The 19,492-nt window shown below is 53.6% G+C and overlaps 1 protein-coding gene across 1 annotated transcript; it reads left to right on the top strand.

Annotated features, from left to right (window-relative positions):
• Window positions 1–74: 74 nt before the first annotated feature.
• PRKCG (protein kinase C gamma) lies at window positions 75–17,798 on the top strand. Its single transcript, XM_011385634.2, has 19 exons — window positions 75–918; window positions 2,057–2,264; window positions 2,612–2,643; window positions 3,563–3,645; window positions 6,952–7,063; window positions 7,203–7,334; window positions 7,836–7,992; window positions 8,722–8,856; window positions 9,121–9,208; window positions 9,503–9,532; window positions 11,369–11,521; window positions 11,836–12,024; window positions 12,645–12,736; window positions 12,826–12,888; window positions 13,003–13,141; window positions 14,096–14,176; window positions 15,246–15,353; window positions 16,518–16,658; window positions 16,886–17,798. The coding sequence occupies exons 2-19, from the start codon at window positions 2,095–2,097 to the stop codon at window positions 17,072–17,074; spliced, it is 2,094 nt and encodes a 697-aa protein (XP_011383936.1). The 5' UTR covers window positions 75–918; window positions 2,057–2,094; the 3' UTR covers window positions 17,075–17,798.
• Window positions 17,799–19,492: the final 1,694 nt, after the last annotated feature.

Genomic DNA, 19,492 nt, shown 5'->3' on the forward strand with positions numbered 1-19,492 from the left:
GATCATACCACCCATTTTCTGCACCTACACTCAAAAACAGGAAGAAAAATTGCAAAGGGAGGGAGGGGTCCCTCCGGAAGAGGGGGAAGGGCTAATCAGAAGAGGTAAGCACTCTGTTTTGGTGAGGAAGAGACTCCTCTGGATCTCAGCAACTGTGCACCCCAGGATTCTGACCACCAACCCCCGCCTCCGCAAAGGGCGTGTCCTCCTGTCTCTCCCTGCCCCCATCCAGTGCTTGAACCCCTTCTGGAAGGCTCCAGAGAGGACCGCTCTAGAACCCGGGGGTGAAACGCTGGGGACGGGGAAGAGACCCAGGACTGGCGGAGCAGAGCGCGGTGGGATTCTGAGGTCAGTTTTTCCGGGCCACCGCCGCCCCCTATCTGCTCTGGGGCGCGGCGGACGCCTGGAGGTGGCTCGAAGGTCAGAAGGCCCCATGTTTGGGGGTTAGGAGAAGACTCGGATTCTCTCACCTCCCTATCGGCTTACGGAAGCCCAACTCCGACCCCGAAAAGTCCTCAAGAAGGTGTGGCGGGCGTCCCGAGTCCCCTGGCGGCGCCCCGGGGCATGCAGGGACAGGGCGGCCCAGCAGTTCGGACTACAAGTCCCGGCGTGCACTGCGCCCCGCAGCCGGGGGCGGGCCTGGTTGCCTTTGGCAACAGCGGGTCTCCCTGAGCGAGCCTTTGGAAGTGCCCCGGAGCTGGTGGGGGTGGGGTGGGGCGGAACACTACCTGAGACCCGCAGAGGCAGTGGCGGAGCGACGGAGGGGCCACAGGCGGAGACACGCAGGGCCGCAGTTCGGAGAGACCCTCAGAGAACTCCGGAGTGAGAGCGGGAAAGGCACTGAATCACAGGGAGACGGAGGGAAGGAGAAACGCCCAGAAACAGAGATTCATAGAGCCAGAGACGAATAGAGAGAGGGTGGGAAAACGACAAAAGGGGCGGGGGGGGGAGGGAGAGAGACTCTCAGCAAAGGGGAGAGATTGCCAGTCAGTGGATCAGGAGAGGGACAGAGAGTTTAGGAGGAAGGGGCAAGCAGAGAGAGAATCAGCGACAGAGACAAAAGCACTTACAGAGACAAGGACACAGGGAGAGACAGCAAGAATTTAGAGAGCCCCCAAAAAAAGAGGGAGACATCAAGATCTAAGGAAGGGTTGTGACACCAAGACCCAGAGAATCAGACACAGATGGGAGAAAACAGAAATTCTCAGAGGCAAGGAAATGAAAACCCACCCACCCAAAGACAAAAACAGAGACGGCAGAGCGGGGTGGGGGTGGGGGTACTTAAGGAATACAGGGAGAGGAACAGCGACCAGGAGAAGAGACTCTCCGAGAGGGAGACATAGTCATAGGAATGCACAGAGGCCCTGAGAGAGACGTCAAGAGGGGTGGCAGCAGAGAAAAGTGAGACACCAAGCCTCCCTGTTCACCACTGGATCCCAGCACCGAATACAAAGTTTGTGGGTTAAAACAGAGAGACACAGTCAGAGACATAGAGACCTAGTGGAGCCACAGTGGGCTACCGGGAGCCACCGAGACACCTGAGTGGGGTTGGAAGGCAAGCCAGGTGACAGATTGGGGTGGGGGACTGCGCGGCTCCGAGGATGCCGCCTCCCTCTAGCCAGCCCCAGGAAGGGATGCGCGCACGTGTGTGTGTGTGTGTGTGTGTGTGTGTGTGTGTGTGTGTGTGTGTGTCGGGGGAGGGGGGTGGTAGGAGGAGGACATTCGTCTCGTGTTCCGGGAGGGGGACGCCTTTAAGCCGAATCCCCGCCCCTCGGTCGTCATGGTAACGCCTCCCCCCAACCCGGGTCTCCCACATTTCAGCAGGTGCTGGAGCCCGAGCTCCCACCACCGCCGCGGTGCCTCCGGCTGCTCGTGCCCCTACCCTGGGCTCTGTGCCCCACTCGCCCGCTCCCCCTGGGCGCGCCCGGGGGCCCTGCCTGCCCCTCACCCTTGCTCCTGGAGGTGCCTCGCCCCTCTCCTCCACTTCTCGGGATCTCCCAGTGGTTCCTCTGCTCTCCGACTCTCCAGCTCCTCGCTCTTCCACCTGTTTCCCCAGAAAGGCAGGATTCTGGTCCCTGCGACGTTTCTGGGGCCATGGCAGGCCTGGGCCCCGGCGGCGGCGATTCAGAGGGGGGCCCCCGGCCCCTATTTTGCAGAAAGGGGGCTCTGAGGCAGAAGGTGGTCCACGAAGTCAAGAGCCACAAGTTCACCGCTCGCTTCTTCAAGCAGCCAACCTTCTGCAGCCACTGCACCGACTTCATCTGGTGAGGGAAGGGGGCTGGGGGCCAGAGGGATGTGGAGACCAGGTTGGAGACCCCTGTCACACCAGATTCCCAAGTAATGAAAAAGAGGGAGCCTTAGTCTCTTAGTCCTAGAGTAGGAGGGGGCTGAGACCTGGACTCCTGGGTCTAGGGGAGGAGGGGCAGGGGGCCCAGACCTATGGGTCTGAGGAAGGATGCGTTGGGGGCCAGAATTTCTGGGTTCTAGAAAGAGGAGGCAGATGGGCTTAGACTCCTGACTCCTGCGGGAGGAGGGTCAGAGGCCTCCAGCGGCTCGCAGATGTGAGGGCTCCAGGTACCCTCTTCTGCACTGACCTCTGGTCCTTCTGCAGGGGGATTGGAAAACAGGGCCTGCAATGTCAAGGTAAGAGCTGGGGACCTGGACTCCTGGGACCCTTAGGAGGGTGGAGGCTGGGGCGCCACAGCTGAGGCTGCTTGACACACGTGTTCTCTGGTCCCCAGAGAGGCGCGGGGGAGCCCGGGGCGGGGGGTGTGGCAGAGACACAGGCTGTGGTGGGGAGGCAGCTCTGGTAGTGGGGCCGCGCGGAGGTGGTGCTGGGGGCCCCTCCCTTGGCCGGCTCCAGGTGGGGACAGATATTTGGAGAATCTGTTGCCATGGGAACAGGGAGATTTGGAAAAGGGGAGCTGAAGGGGGTGCTGAAGATGCAAGTCAGAGCCCCTCCCAGGCTGCCATCACCATGACAACATCGACCATCCTAGGCAGGGGCAGGAGGGGTGGGGTCAGCGATGGGCGGGTGGGGGCCTGGCAGGCCGGCAGAGCGGGGAGAGCGGAAGAGGGGGTTGAGTCCTAAAGCACCAGCTGCCACTGCTGAGAACAGAGTGAGTCAGGAAGGGGGGCGGCTGGCCACGGCGCCCCCAGACTCACTTCTGCCCAAGTTTCTGCTCTCTGTTTTGGCGGAGGATATCCCTCAGTGCTTTCTCTCTTTCTATCTGCCTGCCTCTCTCCTCATATTCTTATCTCTGTCTGCCAACCTGTGTCTGTCAGTAGGATCCTATTTTCTCTCTGTCTCTGTCTTTTTGTCTCTCCCGGTCTCTGTCTCCCTTTGGCTGTGGGTATGCACTGGGTTCTCCGTGCTCTGTGTTTCTCTGTGATTCTGTGCATCTCTGTTTCTGTCTTTGGGTCCATCTCTTGAATTTCCATCTCCTGGCTTCTCTGTCTTTCTGCATGAGAAGCCTCTCCCTTGATTTTCTGTCAGTCGCTCTCTCTCTAGTTTTCTTTCTGTTGGGGTCTCTGTCTGTGGCTCTATGATTCTCACCTTCAGTCTGCAGTTTTGTGGTTCATCGGCGATGCCACGAATTTGTGACCTTCGAGTGTCCAGGCGCTGGGAAGGGCCCCCAGACGGACGTGAGTGCCCAGACACCTGGTTTTTCCTCCTCGGGCCACGCCCCCGCCCTCACCCCCTCGGCGTCCGTCCCAATTTCTCCTGCTATTTTTAAGGCTAGGAGGAGAGGGGGGCTGGAGAGATAGGGGGAGCTAGTCTGGCCCAGATTCCCCTGCCCTTGGCCTGGAAAGGGGGAATCAGGGGACTGAAACAGGCTGGGGACACAGGTGGGGACAGAGGAGGCAGGGGCAAAGGGACCAAAGACTGGCACTGGAGGGAGTGGGCTGTGAACAAGTGCTCAAGAGATTTAAAAACAGAACTGAGGGACAGAGGGAGAGAGAGAAATATCGATGCAGGCACTGAGATCCCGAGATAAGAGGATGGGGAATCTCAAAGATACAGAAAAAGATAGAGACCCAGAGAGAGAGAGAGAGAGGAATAGGGATGGGACAGAGACAGCAACAGCAACACAGGAGGAAGGAAAGGGGACCTGGAGAGACTGAGAGACAGATAGACAGAGACAGAGACACTCAGAGAGACAGAGGTGTAGATATCTGGGAGAGACTAGAATAGAAAATGGTGGATATGGAAACAGCAGAGGTGCTGAGAGAGGGAGGACCAGAGAGATCTTGCAATACACATGCACACACACGTGCATATACAGATCCCATGTGCACACATATGTGCATATACAGATCCCCACATGCACACACATGAATGTGCAGATCCCCAGGCGCGTACACACACAATTTCTCTCTTCCTATCCCTCCAATCAGGGCTTACAAAAACAGCCCACCCCTGACCCTTCCTTCACTTTCTGTCTGGCTGTGGGGCTCTTTTCTCTGAGCCTCAGTCTCCGCCCCCACCCCCACACCTCCCTATAAAGTGTGGCTGATGGTCTGTATTGACCCACACAGCCTTCTGCAGTGATGGAAGTTTTCTGTATCTGCCTGTCCAATACGGAAGCAACCAGCCATACAGCTAGAGAGCACTTGAAAGGGGCTGCTGTGACTGAAGGGCAGAAATCTAAATTTGCATTGATTTAAACTTAACAGCCACATGTGGGTTGTGGCTACTGTATGGGACAGCATAAATCTAGACATCCTAGGCTTGTTTTCATAGTTCAATAAAGTCAGGTGGGTTAAAAGTGTAACCCAGGGTTTGGCACAGGGTTGGAGATGGTTTTATAATTACTAGATAAAGAGAGAGAGGTGGGGGGAGGGGAAGAAAGAGAAAGGGTGAGAGCGAGAGATAACATCACAGAGATTTATGAGTAATTTTGCCAGCTTGTCAGGTGAGGAAAATTGAAGTTCACATAGAAGATGTGACTTTATAGAATATATTGAGCACCACTGTCTACCAGCACCTATCTATGTTATTGATTGGCCACCTCACCTGCCCAACTCTACGACCAATGCTACTTCTGATTCATCCAGTGTTCTTTTCAGACACCCATCAGATATTGTGAATGCCATATAGAATCGAATCTACATGACAGCTTATTCAGTTAGGTACTGATTTCGTTCTCATCTGAGCAGAGGCTCCCAAGCCAGAGCACCTGGGCTCAAATCCCAGCTCCTCCACCTATTGGTTCTGTGACCTTCCCCAAGTCAGCTTATCTCTCTGCACCTCTTGAGGTCCTCACCTATAAAATGAGAGGGATAACCATGCCTGCCTTATAGGGTTGTTTTGAGAACCAAAATAATTAAATACTTGGGACTGTATGTGGCACATGGCAAGAGAAGACATATTATTATCATTGTTAAAATGTTTACTATTACCGATGATGAAACAGAGGTTAATTAGTGAAGAGGTGGTCTTTACATCAATCTGGCATCTTTTTTCTTCTTAATGCTTTTGATCTCTAAGTAATGTGGATCAAGGGCTTAGGAAGGACTAAGGGCTTCACAAACATGATTTGATTTAGTTTTCGCAATCATAATTTGATTTAGCCCTTCCTTTCTAGGGACAGTTCATGGCCCCCATTTTATAGGAAGGAAAATTGGGTCTCTGGAAGGGGTGGCAGGAACCCACACAGCTGTGTAATGGGCAGAGTAAAAATTCAGACTCTGATTGATCTAATTGGAGCTCCAGGACTGTCTCCTTTTAAATCATGACTTTCACCTTGAGAATAAGTGCAACAGCTTCTATCCATGGAGCACTTATGTGCCTGGCACCCTGCTGAGGGCTTTCACACAGTGTCTCATTCCCCGAGGCAGGAGACTTTGAGTCAGTTGAACATGTGGCAACCGCCAACACCCTCCTGCCACTTAAGTATCATTTGAAATAGGGTCTCCACTAAACTGCCAAATATATGAAAGTCCAAGAGTGTCCAGAATTTTCACCCTAGGATAACTTGCAATTCATTCTTCACAAAAGGCAAATATCAAATGATTTCACACTAAGACCTTGCCAGGGAGTGGAAGGAGGATTGCTTTCCTGGTGCCCTAAATTCTTACTTCATTGGACTCTAGACAGTTAGCATTGCTTTAAGATACAGATTGTTTATTTCCACTGGGCCGAGGAGGCTCAAAACTGGACATGAACTTGCCCCAAATCACACAGCTGGGAAATAGCCTAGCTCATATTTAAACCCATGGCTACTGGGGGACTGCAATAAAATCACTAATAATAACTTCAGCAATAAAAGTAACAGCACTGAGCACATTTAACATGCCAGCCCCTGTGGCATGGTTTACACTTAGTCTTTCACTTAGGATGCCTGAGGCCGTATTACTGAGAGGTCAGATTCTCCATCCCACCAGGGGCTCGAAAAAGGCAGATCATCAATGGGAGGACATTGACAGAGGCTGATCTGGGGTCCATAGTGGCCCACAAGTCCTCAAAGCACAGCTTGTGGGAGGTGGGGGTGTAGGGGCTATATGGAACGTTGGAAACCCCACCTTCTTCATGTTATTCCCAAATGCCACCCTGCTAGTGATGCCTTCCCTGATTGATCACTCTATTTCAAATTTCAGTTCCCGCGCCCCCCCCCCACATCCCTGGCAGTCCCCTTCCCCGCTTCATTTTTCTCCAGAGCACCTATTACTATCCATCATACAATATATTTTATTCGTTACGTTTATTTTCTCTCTTCCTCTGCTAGAAAGCAAACTTCACGTGGATAGGAGTTCTTGTCTGTTTTATTCACGGCAGGGGCCTGGCACCCAAACAGTGCGCACCCAAACAGTCTCTGGCACACAGTAGGTGCTCAATAAATACTGCAGAGCCAATGAGTGTGCAGCCGCAGGCAGACTGAGAGAGCAAGGAGGAAGGGTTCAAAGGAATATCTCCTGCCGCACCTCTGACCGGCCCCTCTCTGCCCCCAGGATCCCAGGAACAAGCACAAGTTCCGCCTGCACAGCTACAGTAGCCCCACCTTCTGCGACCACTGCGGCTCCCTCCTTTACGGGCTGGTACATCAGGGCATGAAATGCTCCTGTGAGTCTGCGCTTGCTGCTTAAGCCAGAACTTGGCGCTTCTGGGGCCCCTTCAAAAGCTCAGTGTCTGGGTCTTGGAGGGATGGAGTCTGGGGCCTGGGGAAGAGCCTGAAGCGAGAACCCCAGTTTTGCCCTTCCAGGCTGCGAGATGAACGTGCATCGGCGCTGCGTGCGCAGCGTGCCCTCTCTGTGCGGCGTGGACCACACAGAGCGTCGCGGGCGCCTGCAGCTGGAAATCCGGGCTCCGACCGCAGATGAGATCCACATCACGGGTGAGATTCCGCCCTGTCACCTACATGTGCGGGGCAGGTGGAATTTATCTGCGCGGCGCCCGACCCCTTCTGGGAAGGCTACGCCCCTCTCGGAGGCCACGCCCACCGGCCCCACCTGCTGAGGCTGACACTGCCCGGCCACGCCCCTTCTAGCTGGCAGCCCCGCCTCCAGCCTCGCCTCGGGTAACTTTCAGGCCCTCTTAATGCTTGCTCTTTAGAGGCGTCAAGGTCCTTGAGAGGGAGGGATGAGAGGGTCGGGCTTACCGATGCTGATACGGCCAGGTCCTAACTCCTGGGTAGTAAAGGAGGAAGGGGCTGATTTCGGGGTCCTTGGCTGGGAAAAGGGCTTTGTGCTCTGTCTTCCAGGTAGTGGACAGGTAAGACATCAAAGACACCTGGTCATGAGACAGACGGCTGAGAGCTCGGAATCCTTGGTGTGGAAGGGCTAGAAGCGCCTCCTGGATCTCTAACCGATCTACTCTCCTTCACCTTCCTCCACAGTTGGTGAGGCCCGGAATCTCATCCCAATGGATCCCAATGGTCTGTCTGACCCCTATGTGAAACTGAAGCTCATCCCAGACCCTCGGAATTTGACAAAACAGAAGACCCGGACCGTGAAAGCCACGCTGAACCCTGTGTGGAACGAGACCTTTGTGTTGTGAGCCTCGGGTACAGGGGAGGCTGTGATAGCTGACAAGATGATCTGAGGGTCCTGGTGGCCCCTAGAGAGCAGCTGGTGTGAGGCATGAGGATAGAGGAACCCAAAAGGGGGGCAGAAAAAGGTGGTGGGAGAAGGGAATCGAGTGACTGGGGGAGAGGAATAGAGATCTGAAAGCTTAGAGACAGATAGACATCTGTGTATTATTTATTTATTTATTTATCTATCTATCTATCTATCTATTTATTTATTTTCAGACATCTATGTATTTAATATCCATCAAAGCCTACCACTGAGAGAGAAAGAGAGAGCCCCAAAGAGAGACATAGACAGAATTGGGTGGGGGGGGTTGTGAGCAGAGGGGCGGTGGGTGGGGGGGGGAGTGGGTGGCAGGGAGAAGAAAAGAAAACTGACAAAAAGACAGAAGAATAGAGACTGGAGGGAAGAGAGGGGCACAGAGACTCTCAGTAGGAGAGAAACAACCGGGAGACAGGGATGGGAAGGGGCCAAGGGTGCCGCGTGAGGAAGGAAGAGAGACAGAGCTATCTAGGTTTACTAAGGGCCCCATGTTGGCAGAGAGATCCCCTACCTGAGGACTGCAGTGGAAAGACACTTCACAGAGCAGGAAACAGACTCCAGCTTGCTGGGTTAACTGCCTCCTCCAGTAGCGAGGATGGAAAGTAGGGGAGCCTGGGACTGGGCCCCTCACTCTGCCCCACCCTTCTCCAGCAACCTGAAGCCAGGGGATGTGGAACGCAGGCTCAGTGTGGAGGTGTGGGACTGGGACCGGACCTCCCGCAATGACTTCATGGGCGCCATGTCCTTTGGTGTCTCAGAGCTGCTCAAGGCACCGGTGGACGGATGGTGAGGGCCAGGATGGGGCGGGTGGTCTCAGCATTTCCACCTCTGTCTCTCTGTGTGGTCTCCCTCTAGACCACCCTTATTCTCCCCCTGAGCTCCTCTCTCACCCTATCCCCCTCTCTCCTTATCTCACTCTTTCTCTCCATCTTTGTGTCTGTCTCTCTGTGTCTCTTTCCCCACTTCTAATGTTTCTGCCTCTCCCATGGGTCCCCCGGCCCACCCATCATCCCCACTCCTGCCCGGCTCTGGTCTCCGTCTGTATGTCAGGTACAAGTTACTGAACCAGGAGGAGGGCGAATATTACAATGTGCCGGTGGCTGATGCTGACAACTGCAGCCTCCTCCAGAAGTTTGAGGTACCCTGACCCTGGCTTCTCCAAGGGGAGCCCAGCCCAGCCCCCCACAGTTCAGAGCTGGCCTTTCCCATATGCCACTGTTGGTGGCTCACTGGTCCTGGTACTATGATTACCAGAATATCCTGGGGCTCCTTCAACTGCTTTTCTAGGAAACTCCTGCCCCAGGGTCTGATGGGAATTCAAGTTCCTATCTATCCCTGTGGCTCGGGAGTTTGGGGGGCTTCCAACCACTGCTCCAGGGCAATCTCCTACTTCTCTGGGACTCTGACACTTGCTTTCTCTCCCCGCCCCCAGGCCTGTAACTACCCCCTGGAACTGTATGAGGTGAGTGGAGCTGAGGCCTGGAATGGAGACAGTTTCATTCCTGTACTCTATATCTCTCTCCCCCGATTAAGTCGTTATTTCTACACACACTAGCCGAGTGCATACTTGGTGGCAGGATTTTGCTGCTGAGTAATCCTAGGTGAATCTGACTCTCAGGCAACTCCCCAAGGTAGGGACAGAGTCACAATGATATGATACTTAAATTGCAAGATAATGGACCAAATCAGAACCCAGGGCACTAAAGAAGCATAGAGGAGGCACTAACCCAGCTGAGGGTGGTGGAGGAGGTGATCAGGGAGGACTTCCCTGAGGTGACACCTGAATTGATCCTTGCATTTTCTACTATCACTGTGGCCTCCCTCTCCTCCATTCACTCACTCACTATTTCTGGAGGTGTCTCATTAGACAAGCCCTGTTCTAGAAGTAGAATCAGGCCATTTCCTGGGGTGCTTGCTCCTCTTCTAGTGTAGGGGAAAGTTACAGATGGAGACATTCACCACCAGAAGGCATGCATTTGATAATGGAGGGGGCCTCAGACACCAAGGGGGAGGTCCCAGAAACACTTGGCACAACCTGGGAGAGTCAGAGAAAGCTTCCCAGAGACATAAGGGGCAGGATTCTCCAAGCCAAAGAAAGGGAGACCAGACTTCCAGGCCAAAGGAAGAAATGCTCTCTTCCTCATTTATTCTTTTGCAAAATATGTCGTTGAGCCCCTCTGTGGGCAAGGCATGGTTCTAGTTGCTGGGGATATAGCAGCAAACGAGAGAGAAAAAAATTCCTGCCCCCGTGGGGCTTACACAGGGAGGAAAACATTAAACAAAAGAAGTAAACGACATGTTAGAAGGCATGAATGACGTGGAGAAAAATAAACATTGAGAAGGATAGGGAGTGCTGTTAGGGGAAGTTTATGTCATTTTAACGGCAGTAAGCAGAGAAGGCTTCCCTGAGAGAGTACTATGTGGCAAACACATAAGGGAAGTGAGAGAATGAGCCATGAGGATAGCAGACAAGAGAGTTCCAAGCAGAGGGAAGAGCTCGTGCAACGGCCCTGAGGTTGGGGCAGGCTAGCGCAGCAGAGAAGAGAGGTTGGGGGAGGAGGAAGCACAAGACGAAGGTGTCATTCACTGGAAGGATTTTGGCTTTTAAACAGTGATTTGGGAGGATATCAGAGGTAGCCTGAGATGATTTAGATTTGAACAACATGACTGCCTCTGTGTAGACTAGATGGTGGAAGGCAAAGGTGGAAGGAGGAAGAAGCCCATCTTGAAGACCAGGTAGGAGCAGCAGGTAGCCTAGCCAGGGGGGCAGTGTGGGTGGGTTCAGATCCTGGGTCTGCTCTGAGGGTTGAGCAATAGGGATTACATTCAGCACCACCTCCCGAGGTCACCACTCTCTACCCTCTTGCTGAGACCTCCTCTGTTCTAAGCCATGTGCTGGGTGCCGCTGGAGAAACAGACAGGAGGAGAACAAATGGTCCAGCTTTAATGGACTTTGATTTTCGGCTTTGTGTTTGACCCACTGTGTGACTTGGAGCAAGTTACTTCACATCTCTGTGCTAGTTTTCTCTAAAATGGAGTGGGGGTGATAACGGGGTTTTCCAGAGGATTTATGACATATAGTCAGCTCTCTAAGGGTTAGTTAAATAATAAATGAACCCTGTGGCTACAGGAAGTCATAGAATGTTCTTAAGCCAAATTGAGCATGTGGGAACAACTTTTATTTTCTCTTCATCTCTCCCCACCTCTTTCATTCTTGGACACTGTCTCTCTTAAGGGCAGCCCCTTACGCCCCCTGTCGGGGGTTTGACTACCTCTGGATTTCTCCCCTTTTTCACAGCGAGTGCGGATGGGTCCTTCCTCCTCTCCCATCCCCTCCCCATCCCCTAGTCCCACAGACTCCAAGCGCTGTTTCTTCGGGGCGAGTCCTGGACGTCTGCACATCTCCGACTTCAGCTTCCTCATGGTTCTGGGGAAAGGCAGCTTTGGGAAGGTTGGACCCCTGGGGCTGTGGGGGAGGGGGATGTCTGGGGGGAGATCATGTTCTGGTCCTTAGAGGGAAAGTAAAAAGCAGGTGACACTAGGCTACTGAGTCCCCAAAGAGAGCTGATAGGCCCCTTGGGGCCCTGGAGAAGGGAGGTATAAATATACGGATGCTTTCCCTGAGGGAGTGGTTGGCAGAGTGTCCCCTGAGAGAGAGAGGAAGGACCTGGAATTCCCGTTCCTGTGTCTCTGAAAGGGAGGGGTAGGGACCTGCACCCCTAAGGTTCCCACAATGGACTGGGCCTTTGGGGCCTGTGTCTCCAGGTGATGCTGGCCGAGCGTAGGGGCTCCGATGAGCTCTACGCCATCAAGATCCTGAAGAAAGACGTGATTGTACAGGATGATGATGTGGACTGCACCCTGGTGGAGAAACGTGTGCTGGCCCTGGGAGGCAGAGGCCCTGGAGGCCGGCCCCACTTTCTCACCCAGCTCCACTCCACCTTCCAGACCCCGGTAAGGATGGAGGGGGCAGAGGCTGGCTCGGGAGCCCTGCCTCATCCCCCCTGGATGGATCAGGCATCTGCTCTGGGATTCTGAGTTCATAGCGAGGTGGAAGAACTTCAGGCTCTCTGAATGGGTGTGGCCAACTTCTTGGATTTTTATGTTATTATCATCGTCGTCATTATCTCCATCATCACCATCATCATCTTCATCAAGTGCAAGTGAGGCCTGAACAACTTTGGTTTCTAATAAGTGTCCAGAACTGCCTATGTGTGTGAATAGGTGTGGAAAAAAGGGTTGCGGGTCCCAGGATTTCCAGTGAATAGTGGCCACCAATTTTCAATGCTGAGAGGTTGGGACCAGAACCCCGGTGGTTCTGAGTAACGGGATGGGTCGGGTGGAGATTTTGAGTTGGCCTTATTAGAATCTTCGGGGCCTCCCAGGGGGCGTGGCCAGTTGCTCTGGATTTCTGATTGCGTGAGTCCCTAACCTTTCACGTCTGTCTGGAGTGGGCAGAAACCTTCCATTTAGCGACCCAGCTGCGCCCACTTAGAATGCTGGACGCCCAGGCCTCTCTGCGCGGCTCTGCTCAGTCATGTCCTCGCCTCTAAGCCACGCCCACTCCTCCCCAGGATCGCTTGTATTTTGTGATGGAATATGTCACCGGGGGCGACTTGATGTACCACATTCAGCAGCTGGGCAAATTTAAGGAGCCCCATGCAGCGTGAGTCTAGGCCAAGGTGAGGGTGGAGGGAAGGTGGATGGGGATAGGGTTCCAGCTATTGACCTCTGACGCCACACCTCCCTCCCCAGGTTCTATGCAGCGGAAATCGCCATTGGCCTCTTCTTCCTTCACAATCAGGGCATCATCTACCGGTGAGCAGCCCCAGGCCTTTCAATGGAGGAAATAAGACCCCTCGATGGGGAGGGATTTGAACTTACTGCTGCAGCCCTTCCTGCGATTCCTATCCACCCCACCCCTACCCTCAGGGACCTGAAACTGGACAACGTGATGCTGGACGCCGAAGGACACATCAAAATCACTGACTTCGGCATGTGTAAGGAGAACGTTTTCCCTGGGACCACGACCCGCACTTTCTGCGGGACCCCGGACTACATAGCCCCCGAGGTAACTGTAACTCCGCTGCCCTTGGCGCTCTCTGAGTGTGTAGTCTAGCATTAACCTGACCCTGGGGTCTTTATGTGAGTTCCCGGAGTTCTAAGGGAGAGCAGCTGCAGAGAGGCGAAACTGGATCTCTAAATAGGCAAAGTGGGCGGGGCCTGTGGGTGAGTGTTTGAGCGGGACTAGCTCATAGGCATTCCAAAAGAACAGGGCCTGTCACTGAACTGTTGTAAACGGTGGAGTTGATTTCCAGTTACTCTGAGTGTGCGGGCCAGTCTCCTGAGAAGATGGAGTGTCACGAGGCTGTGTCCTGAATATTTCAAGGAGGCAGAGTATGCTCTGACGTTGTGAAGCGGAGTGGAGCTACAGGTCTGATGGCATATAAGTAAATAGTGTGTCCTGACTTCTCTCAGTGGAAGGAGGAGGTGGTGTTTGTGATGCCTTGATCTTTCCTGGTGATTCGATGTTAGTGCGTGAATGAATAACCAAGGTCAATGGTTTCAAATCCTGGCTGGTAATCAGAATCACTTGGGAAGGTTTTGGAAAATAAACAGATATTTCCTGCCTCTGACTCTGGCCTGTTGAGATTGGAATTCTTCAGGGCTGGGAATGAACCTGAAATGCATCCAAATTTAAGAATCTCTGGTCTCTGAAATTTAGCCCTGTGCACCTGATATTGTAAGGCGAGGATACAATCACCTAAATGTTTTAGGTGGCTGGAACTTATGACTTGGCCCTTAGCTGGTCTTTGGATTTGGCACCAAAGGAATGTTCTAAGTAAGTAAAGCTTGTTTCCCGGATTTCCCAAAGAATGGCGCTCTGGCCAAGGTATTTTGAGTGCGGAAGAGTTTGTGCTGGAAGTCCTTAAAGTGGGTAGGGTGTCCAAGGGTGAAGCCAGAGGGATCCTAGGCTTCTTAAAACACAAAGCATGATTCCTTGCCTTCTATCCTCCCCCGATAGATTATTGCCTACCAGCCCTATGGGAAATCTGTCGACTGGTGGTCCTTTGGGGTGCTGCTGTATGAGATGTTGGCGGGACAGGTAAGGGAAGCTAGGGAGAAGCTGGCTTATCTAAAGGCAACGCGGAGTAGGGCACCAGCTGTTACATGGCTGTTGTCTCAAGAATAACAGGTTAAGAATGGACGTCCGTAGTCTAAGGAGGTGCTAAGCAGTGGGGAAGGTCACGCCTGGCGCTGTCTGTGGTGCTGAAGCATCTTTCCACAGGCAGGGGTTCTTCACCTCTTTTTGATGCCACGGACCCCTTCTCAAAACAGTGTTTTCAAATGCATAAAACTAAAATAATAAGATCACAAAAGAAATCAATTACATTGAATTATGATTATCAAAACTTTAAAAATTTAATTGAATCTAACTTAACCAACTAAATTTTTTTTTATTCCAATGTATACATTTATCTAAATATTAAACACTTGGATGTAGACATATATGTGGTGTCCTACTAATGAATTATATAATAATAATATCTCACAGGAATAGGAAGTAAATAGGAAGGTCTACTAGCAATTTTGAAGTAGAGATGAATGATATTTTAATAAGAAAATATCTGTGATTTCTATTGGCAGTGAAGCCACAAGTACTACTGTTATGATTTGTTGCCTTCATTCATAATCAAAAGAAATGCTAGATTTTGGTTAGATGTTTTTTAAAAAAAAGGATGCATTTTCCCCATCCAAGTTCATGGACCCCCTCAATTATGTAAACACTCTAGACCTCACAGTAAGCATCTGGCCTTTGCATTGCTCTTCCTAGCCCCAGAACACTGGAGACCACTTATCTAACAAGAATACTTGTACAGCTCTCTCTGCAGTTTTCTCTCTCTTCTGTTTAAATGACATATCGCCTAATTAACACCCTGCTGATTTACACAGCAGAGAGAGAGACAGAACAGCAAAGAGGTGCAGTGAGTGAAAGCATCTGAGTTAGGAAACCAGAGCATCTGAGAGGGAGGAAGATAAAGCTTTGGTGGTTTGCTCATAGTTTTCCCTAGGAAGTTGGGGGTGGGGGTCGTGTTCATGGTGGGGGATGAGGGTGTAGAAGGTGGGGAGAGGTAGTACATCAAGTCTCTGATTTATCCCCTATATTTCCTTAGCCCCCCTTTGATGGGGAAGATGAAGAGGAGCTGTTTCAGGCTATCATGGAACAAACTGTCACCTACCCCAAGTCTCTCTCCCGGGAAGCTGTGGCCATCTGCAAGGGGGTAAGAGCTCCCTAACTCCCAGATTGTTCAGACTCACAACCCATGTGCCCAAGTGCTGCCATCCAGGGCTGCCCACACAGTGTCTCTATGCATTAGAAAGAGGCTCTTGCTCCTCAAGTAACTTCACTTCCATCTGCTGGGAAAGTTTATATAATACAGATATTTTGTTTAAACAATATTTTACTGCCCTGCTGCCACCTCCAGCCCAAGGATGGCCTCAGTCCCATCCTTCTCTGCTGTCCCCACTCCCTAGCTCACTGCAGGAAGGGCCAGAAGGCCAGAGCCTGCCTCTCCAGGACCAGGTGGGACAGATGAACCTTGTCCTCCTGTGGGATCTTGGGCAAGTCACTGAAACTCTGGGAGCCTCAGTTTCCTCTTCTGGGGTTATGGAGTTAATGCAGGAGAGAGAGCCTATGGCGGCTTTTCGACAAGGTTAAGCACACTTCTTCTGGCTCCTGTCTCCATGTCTCTCTGATTGCCTCTCTCTGCCTCCAACTACATATACTGGGGCCTTCTGTGTCTCTCCCTTTCCTCTGTGTCCTTTGGGATGTCTGTCCGCCTTTTGCATCTCTGCCCTTCTCTCCCTGGGTCTCTGTTACCTTACTCCCCCCACTCCCACACACACACACTCTGGATCTCTGTTCTTCTCTCCCTGGATCTCTCTCCTCTTCTCTTTCTGGTTCTCTCCTTGCCCCTATTTCCTTCATCTCCAACCTTCTCTGGGTCTCTGTCTCTCCCCCCGACTCCGGGTTTCCCCCTATCTCCGGATCTCCGTTCTCTCTTTTCTCTGTGTCTCCAACCTCTCTCTCCTTCCCACTCCCCCTTTCCTTCTCTCCCTCTTCCTCTATCCCTCCATCCCCTTCTGTAATTCTTTACTTGTCCCCTTCCTCTCTGGGTTTCTCTGACCCTGATTTTTCTCTTTCTCCATCTGTCCTCGGGGTTCATCTACCCCATTCTCATTTATTCTCCTTTTCTCTCTTTCTGTCTTGGTTTCCGCTCTCCCCAGCTCTGTCCCCACCCCCTTGCTATTCTTCTCTTCCTGGATTTCTGTACTTGTGTTTCTCCCTTCCTCCTCTTCCTCTCTCTTCCTCTCTCCCCTCCCCTTCTCTGGGCCTTCCTGTGGGGGACTCTGTCTGTCTCTCCGTCTCTCTGTGTTCCCCACAGTTTCTAACCAAACACCCTGCGAAGCGCCTGGGTTCAGGGCTTGATGGGGAGCCCACCATCCGTGCCCATGGCTTTTTCCGCTGGATCGACTGGGAACGGCTGGAACGGTTGGAGATCCCACCTCCGTTTAGACCCCGCCCGGTAGGTCATCTTCTAGAAAAAAAAACCTTGGTCCCTGTAGGTGGGACACCCAGGAGCTCTGATACCTATATGAGGTATTGGGCGGGGTTCCCTCTGAGGAGACTCCTAAAGGGAGGTCATGAGAGTATGCAGAGATTCCAAAGGAGACGGGAGATAGATTTGGGGGACAGAGACAAACACTCAAGGAGTGGGCAAATGTCACGTTTCCCTCGCCGTGTTTCCCACAGTGTGGCCGCAGCGGCGAGAACTTCGACAAGTTCTTCACGCGGGCAGCGCCAGCGCTGACACCCCCGGACCGCCTAGTTCTGGCCAGCATCGACCAGGCAGATTTCCAAGGCTTCACCTACGTGAATCCGGATTTCGTGCACCCGGATGCCCGCAGCCCCATCAGCCCAACGCCCGTGCCAGTCATGTAATTCCACCCACCGCCACCAGGCGTCCCCACGGCTCCCTCCACCGCGCCAGCCTCGGCCCCATTTCACCATCTCATTTCCAGTTCTAGATCCTGCTCCCCAGCATTCTGGCCCCTGCCCCTTGGGTGTTAGATGCCCTTCTCGAGCGTCCCTGGCATTCGCAACTCTGTGCAGTCTCTGGAGCCGTCCTGTGCTCTAGATTCTGCTGTGCTGAGCCCTAGACCCTCACCCACCTCGGTGTTCAGGACTGCTCCACCACGTTCCAGAATCACCACCGTGCCCACTCCGTGGGGTTCTAGACTCCATCTTGGTAGACTCTCCATCTCTCCTTTTTATTTTTATTTATTTATTTATTTTTGTTCTGGGAAATAGCCTCATGAAGCAGTCTATTCCAGACTCGGATTCCAGGACAAGCCCCTACTTCCAAGGCCCCGCCCATCCCCACTCCATTCCGCAGTCAGTGGGAGGCTGTGCCCCACGTGCTCCAGTGCCCTCTTCCAAGCTCCGGGGATTCCTGGGGAGCGTGGAGGATCTTTTCCCCGTTCTTAGTCAGCTTTCATTCTAGACTGCCCCATCCTAAATTCATCCCTGCCCACCTGCCAGGTGCATGGCTCCAGGCCTGCTCGGAACCCCGCCCCCACTCCATGCCTGCTGCTCTTGGGGACCCCCTCCCCTCCCACACACACTCCTCTCTGCCTCTCCTATTCGGTCACAGCTGCTGGAGAATAAATTTGGGATGCTGACGCTAAGGTGTTGAATGTTTTCTTCTAAGCTTGAAGATGAAGGGGATGTGGGGGTGGGACAGTGAGTGTACACAGAAACAAACAGAGAGACAGAGGCTGGGGAGGGGCCAGCGGAGAGAGAGAGAAAGGGCGCAGAACCATAAAGAGAGGAGATACCCACAGCCTGAGAGCAGAAGAACAGGGAGACAGACGGACCCACAGAGAGCAAGCCACAGAGAGGACCAAAGGGCACACATGCACAAGGAGGGGGATCCCGGGCACAGAGACGCAAGCACACACATACTCACCCAGAGCCACACACAAGCTCACAGACACACAATGAGACCCAGATCCTGGGGAGTCCTGAGAGGGTAGATGAAAGGCAAGCCTCCCACTGAGAGACCTGGGGACGTGATCAGAGGGACAGACTCCACAACAGAGAAACCTAAGCGACCAGAACCCGGGAGCTTAAGGGCCAGCGACCGAGGCAGCAGGCAGATGCGCCCTTCGAGCTCCTTCCCTTGACCCAATTGCGAGAGAGGGAGTGGCGAGGACAGTGCAAATAGACTACACATCCCAGCAGACACCGCGGCGGACCCTTCCCTCAAGTGCGGCCCCTGGCCTCCAGCATTGATGGGAAATGTAGTCCCTGGACGGCGGCAGGCTGGTCGAATGATGTGCCTATGTCTGTGCGTTTGGAGGGACTGAGCTCCAAAGCTTTGCAGGCTCCCTCGATGAGCCCGGCTTCTCTTCATCTCTCTTGGGTTTCTGGGACTCGGTCCAATTGGATGCTAGGGCTCCCCACTGTCTTCCTCAGAACAGCCGCGGTACCCCCATCCGGTGCCTACGGCCCCCAGCCCCCATCAGACCCTCGGCGGGCGGCCTGCCCCTTTAAGAGTGGCCCCGCTGACATCACGGCGGGTGGTGGTGGGGTGCTGGCTCGGCTCCCGGCTCCGCGGCGGCTGCAGGACCCGGCTCTGCTCTGCACCTGCCTGCTGCTCTGGGGACCCCGGCCCGGGACGCCCCCTCCCGCCTCCTCCAGCCTCCCAGACCTCAGGCTCCGCCCAAGGCCTGGCCAGAGCCCCATTGCTCATCGGGGACCTCCCCCAGGATTGCCCCTGCTGTCTTTCCTTCTCAGGGTCTCTCTCTCTCTCTCTCTCTCTCTCTCTCTCTCTCTCTCTCTCTCACTCACTCACTCAAGGTGTCTGGGTCTCAGCATTTTTCAGCCAAAGGCCTCTGAGCGTCTCCCTGTCTCTGCCTCGCTAACCACTCCACTCCCAGGGCCCTAGAATCTCTGAGCCTGGAGGAAGCAGGGGTCTGGGACCCGGTCTCTGCCTTTCTTTTTCTATCTCTGTCTCTTTTAGGCCATCTCTGTGTCTCCTCCGGTCCCCAGACCTGCGAGTCTCAGGATTTCTCAGCCTCGAGGTCTGGGTGTGACTGGGTCCTCGGCTGTCTCTCACCCCTCCGTGTGCCCCTGCCCCTCTCGGCGCTCTGCTCTGTTTCTATTCTTTCCCTCCTTGCCTCCCCCATTCTCAAGGCCCCTCTCCCTCCCTCCTTGCATCCTTCCTCCTCCCTCCCCGCCCCTCCCCTCCTCCGCGGCAGCCAATGAGCGGCCGCCGGTCCCAGCTCCCGGCGTCGACCGCCGAGTGAGGCCGCGGGTGCGGGGGGTGGGGGGTGGGAGGCCGGGTTCCCTGAGAGC

The sequence above is a fragment of the Pteropus vampyrus genome, unplaced genomic scaffold (assembly GCF_000151845.1).
Source record: "Pteropus vampyrus isolate Shadow unplaced genomic scaffold, Pvam_2.0 Scaffold745, whole genome shotgun sequence".
NCBI classification, from domain to species: Eukaryota; Metazoa; Chordata; class Mammalia; order Chiroptera; family Pteropodidae; genus Pteropus; species Pteropus vampyrus.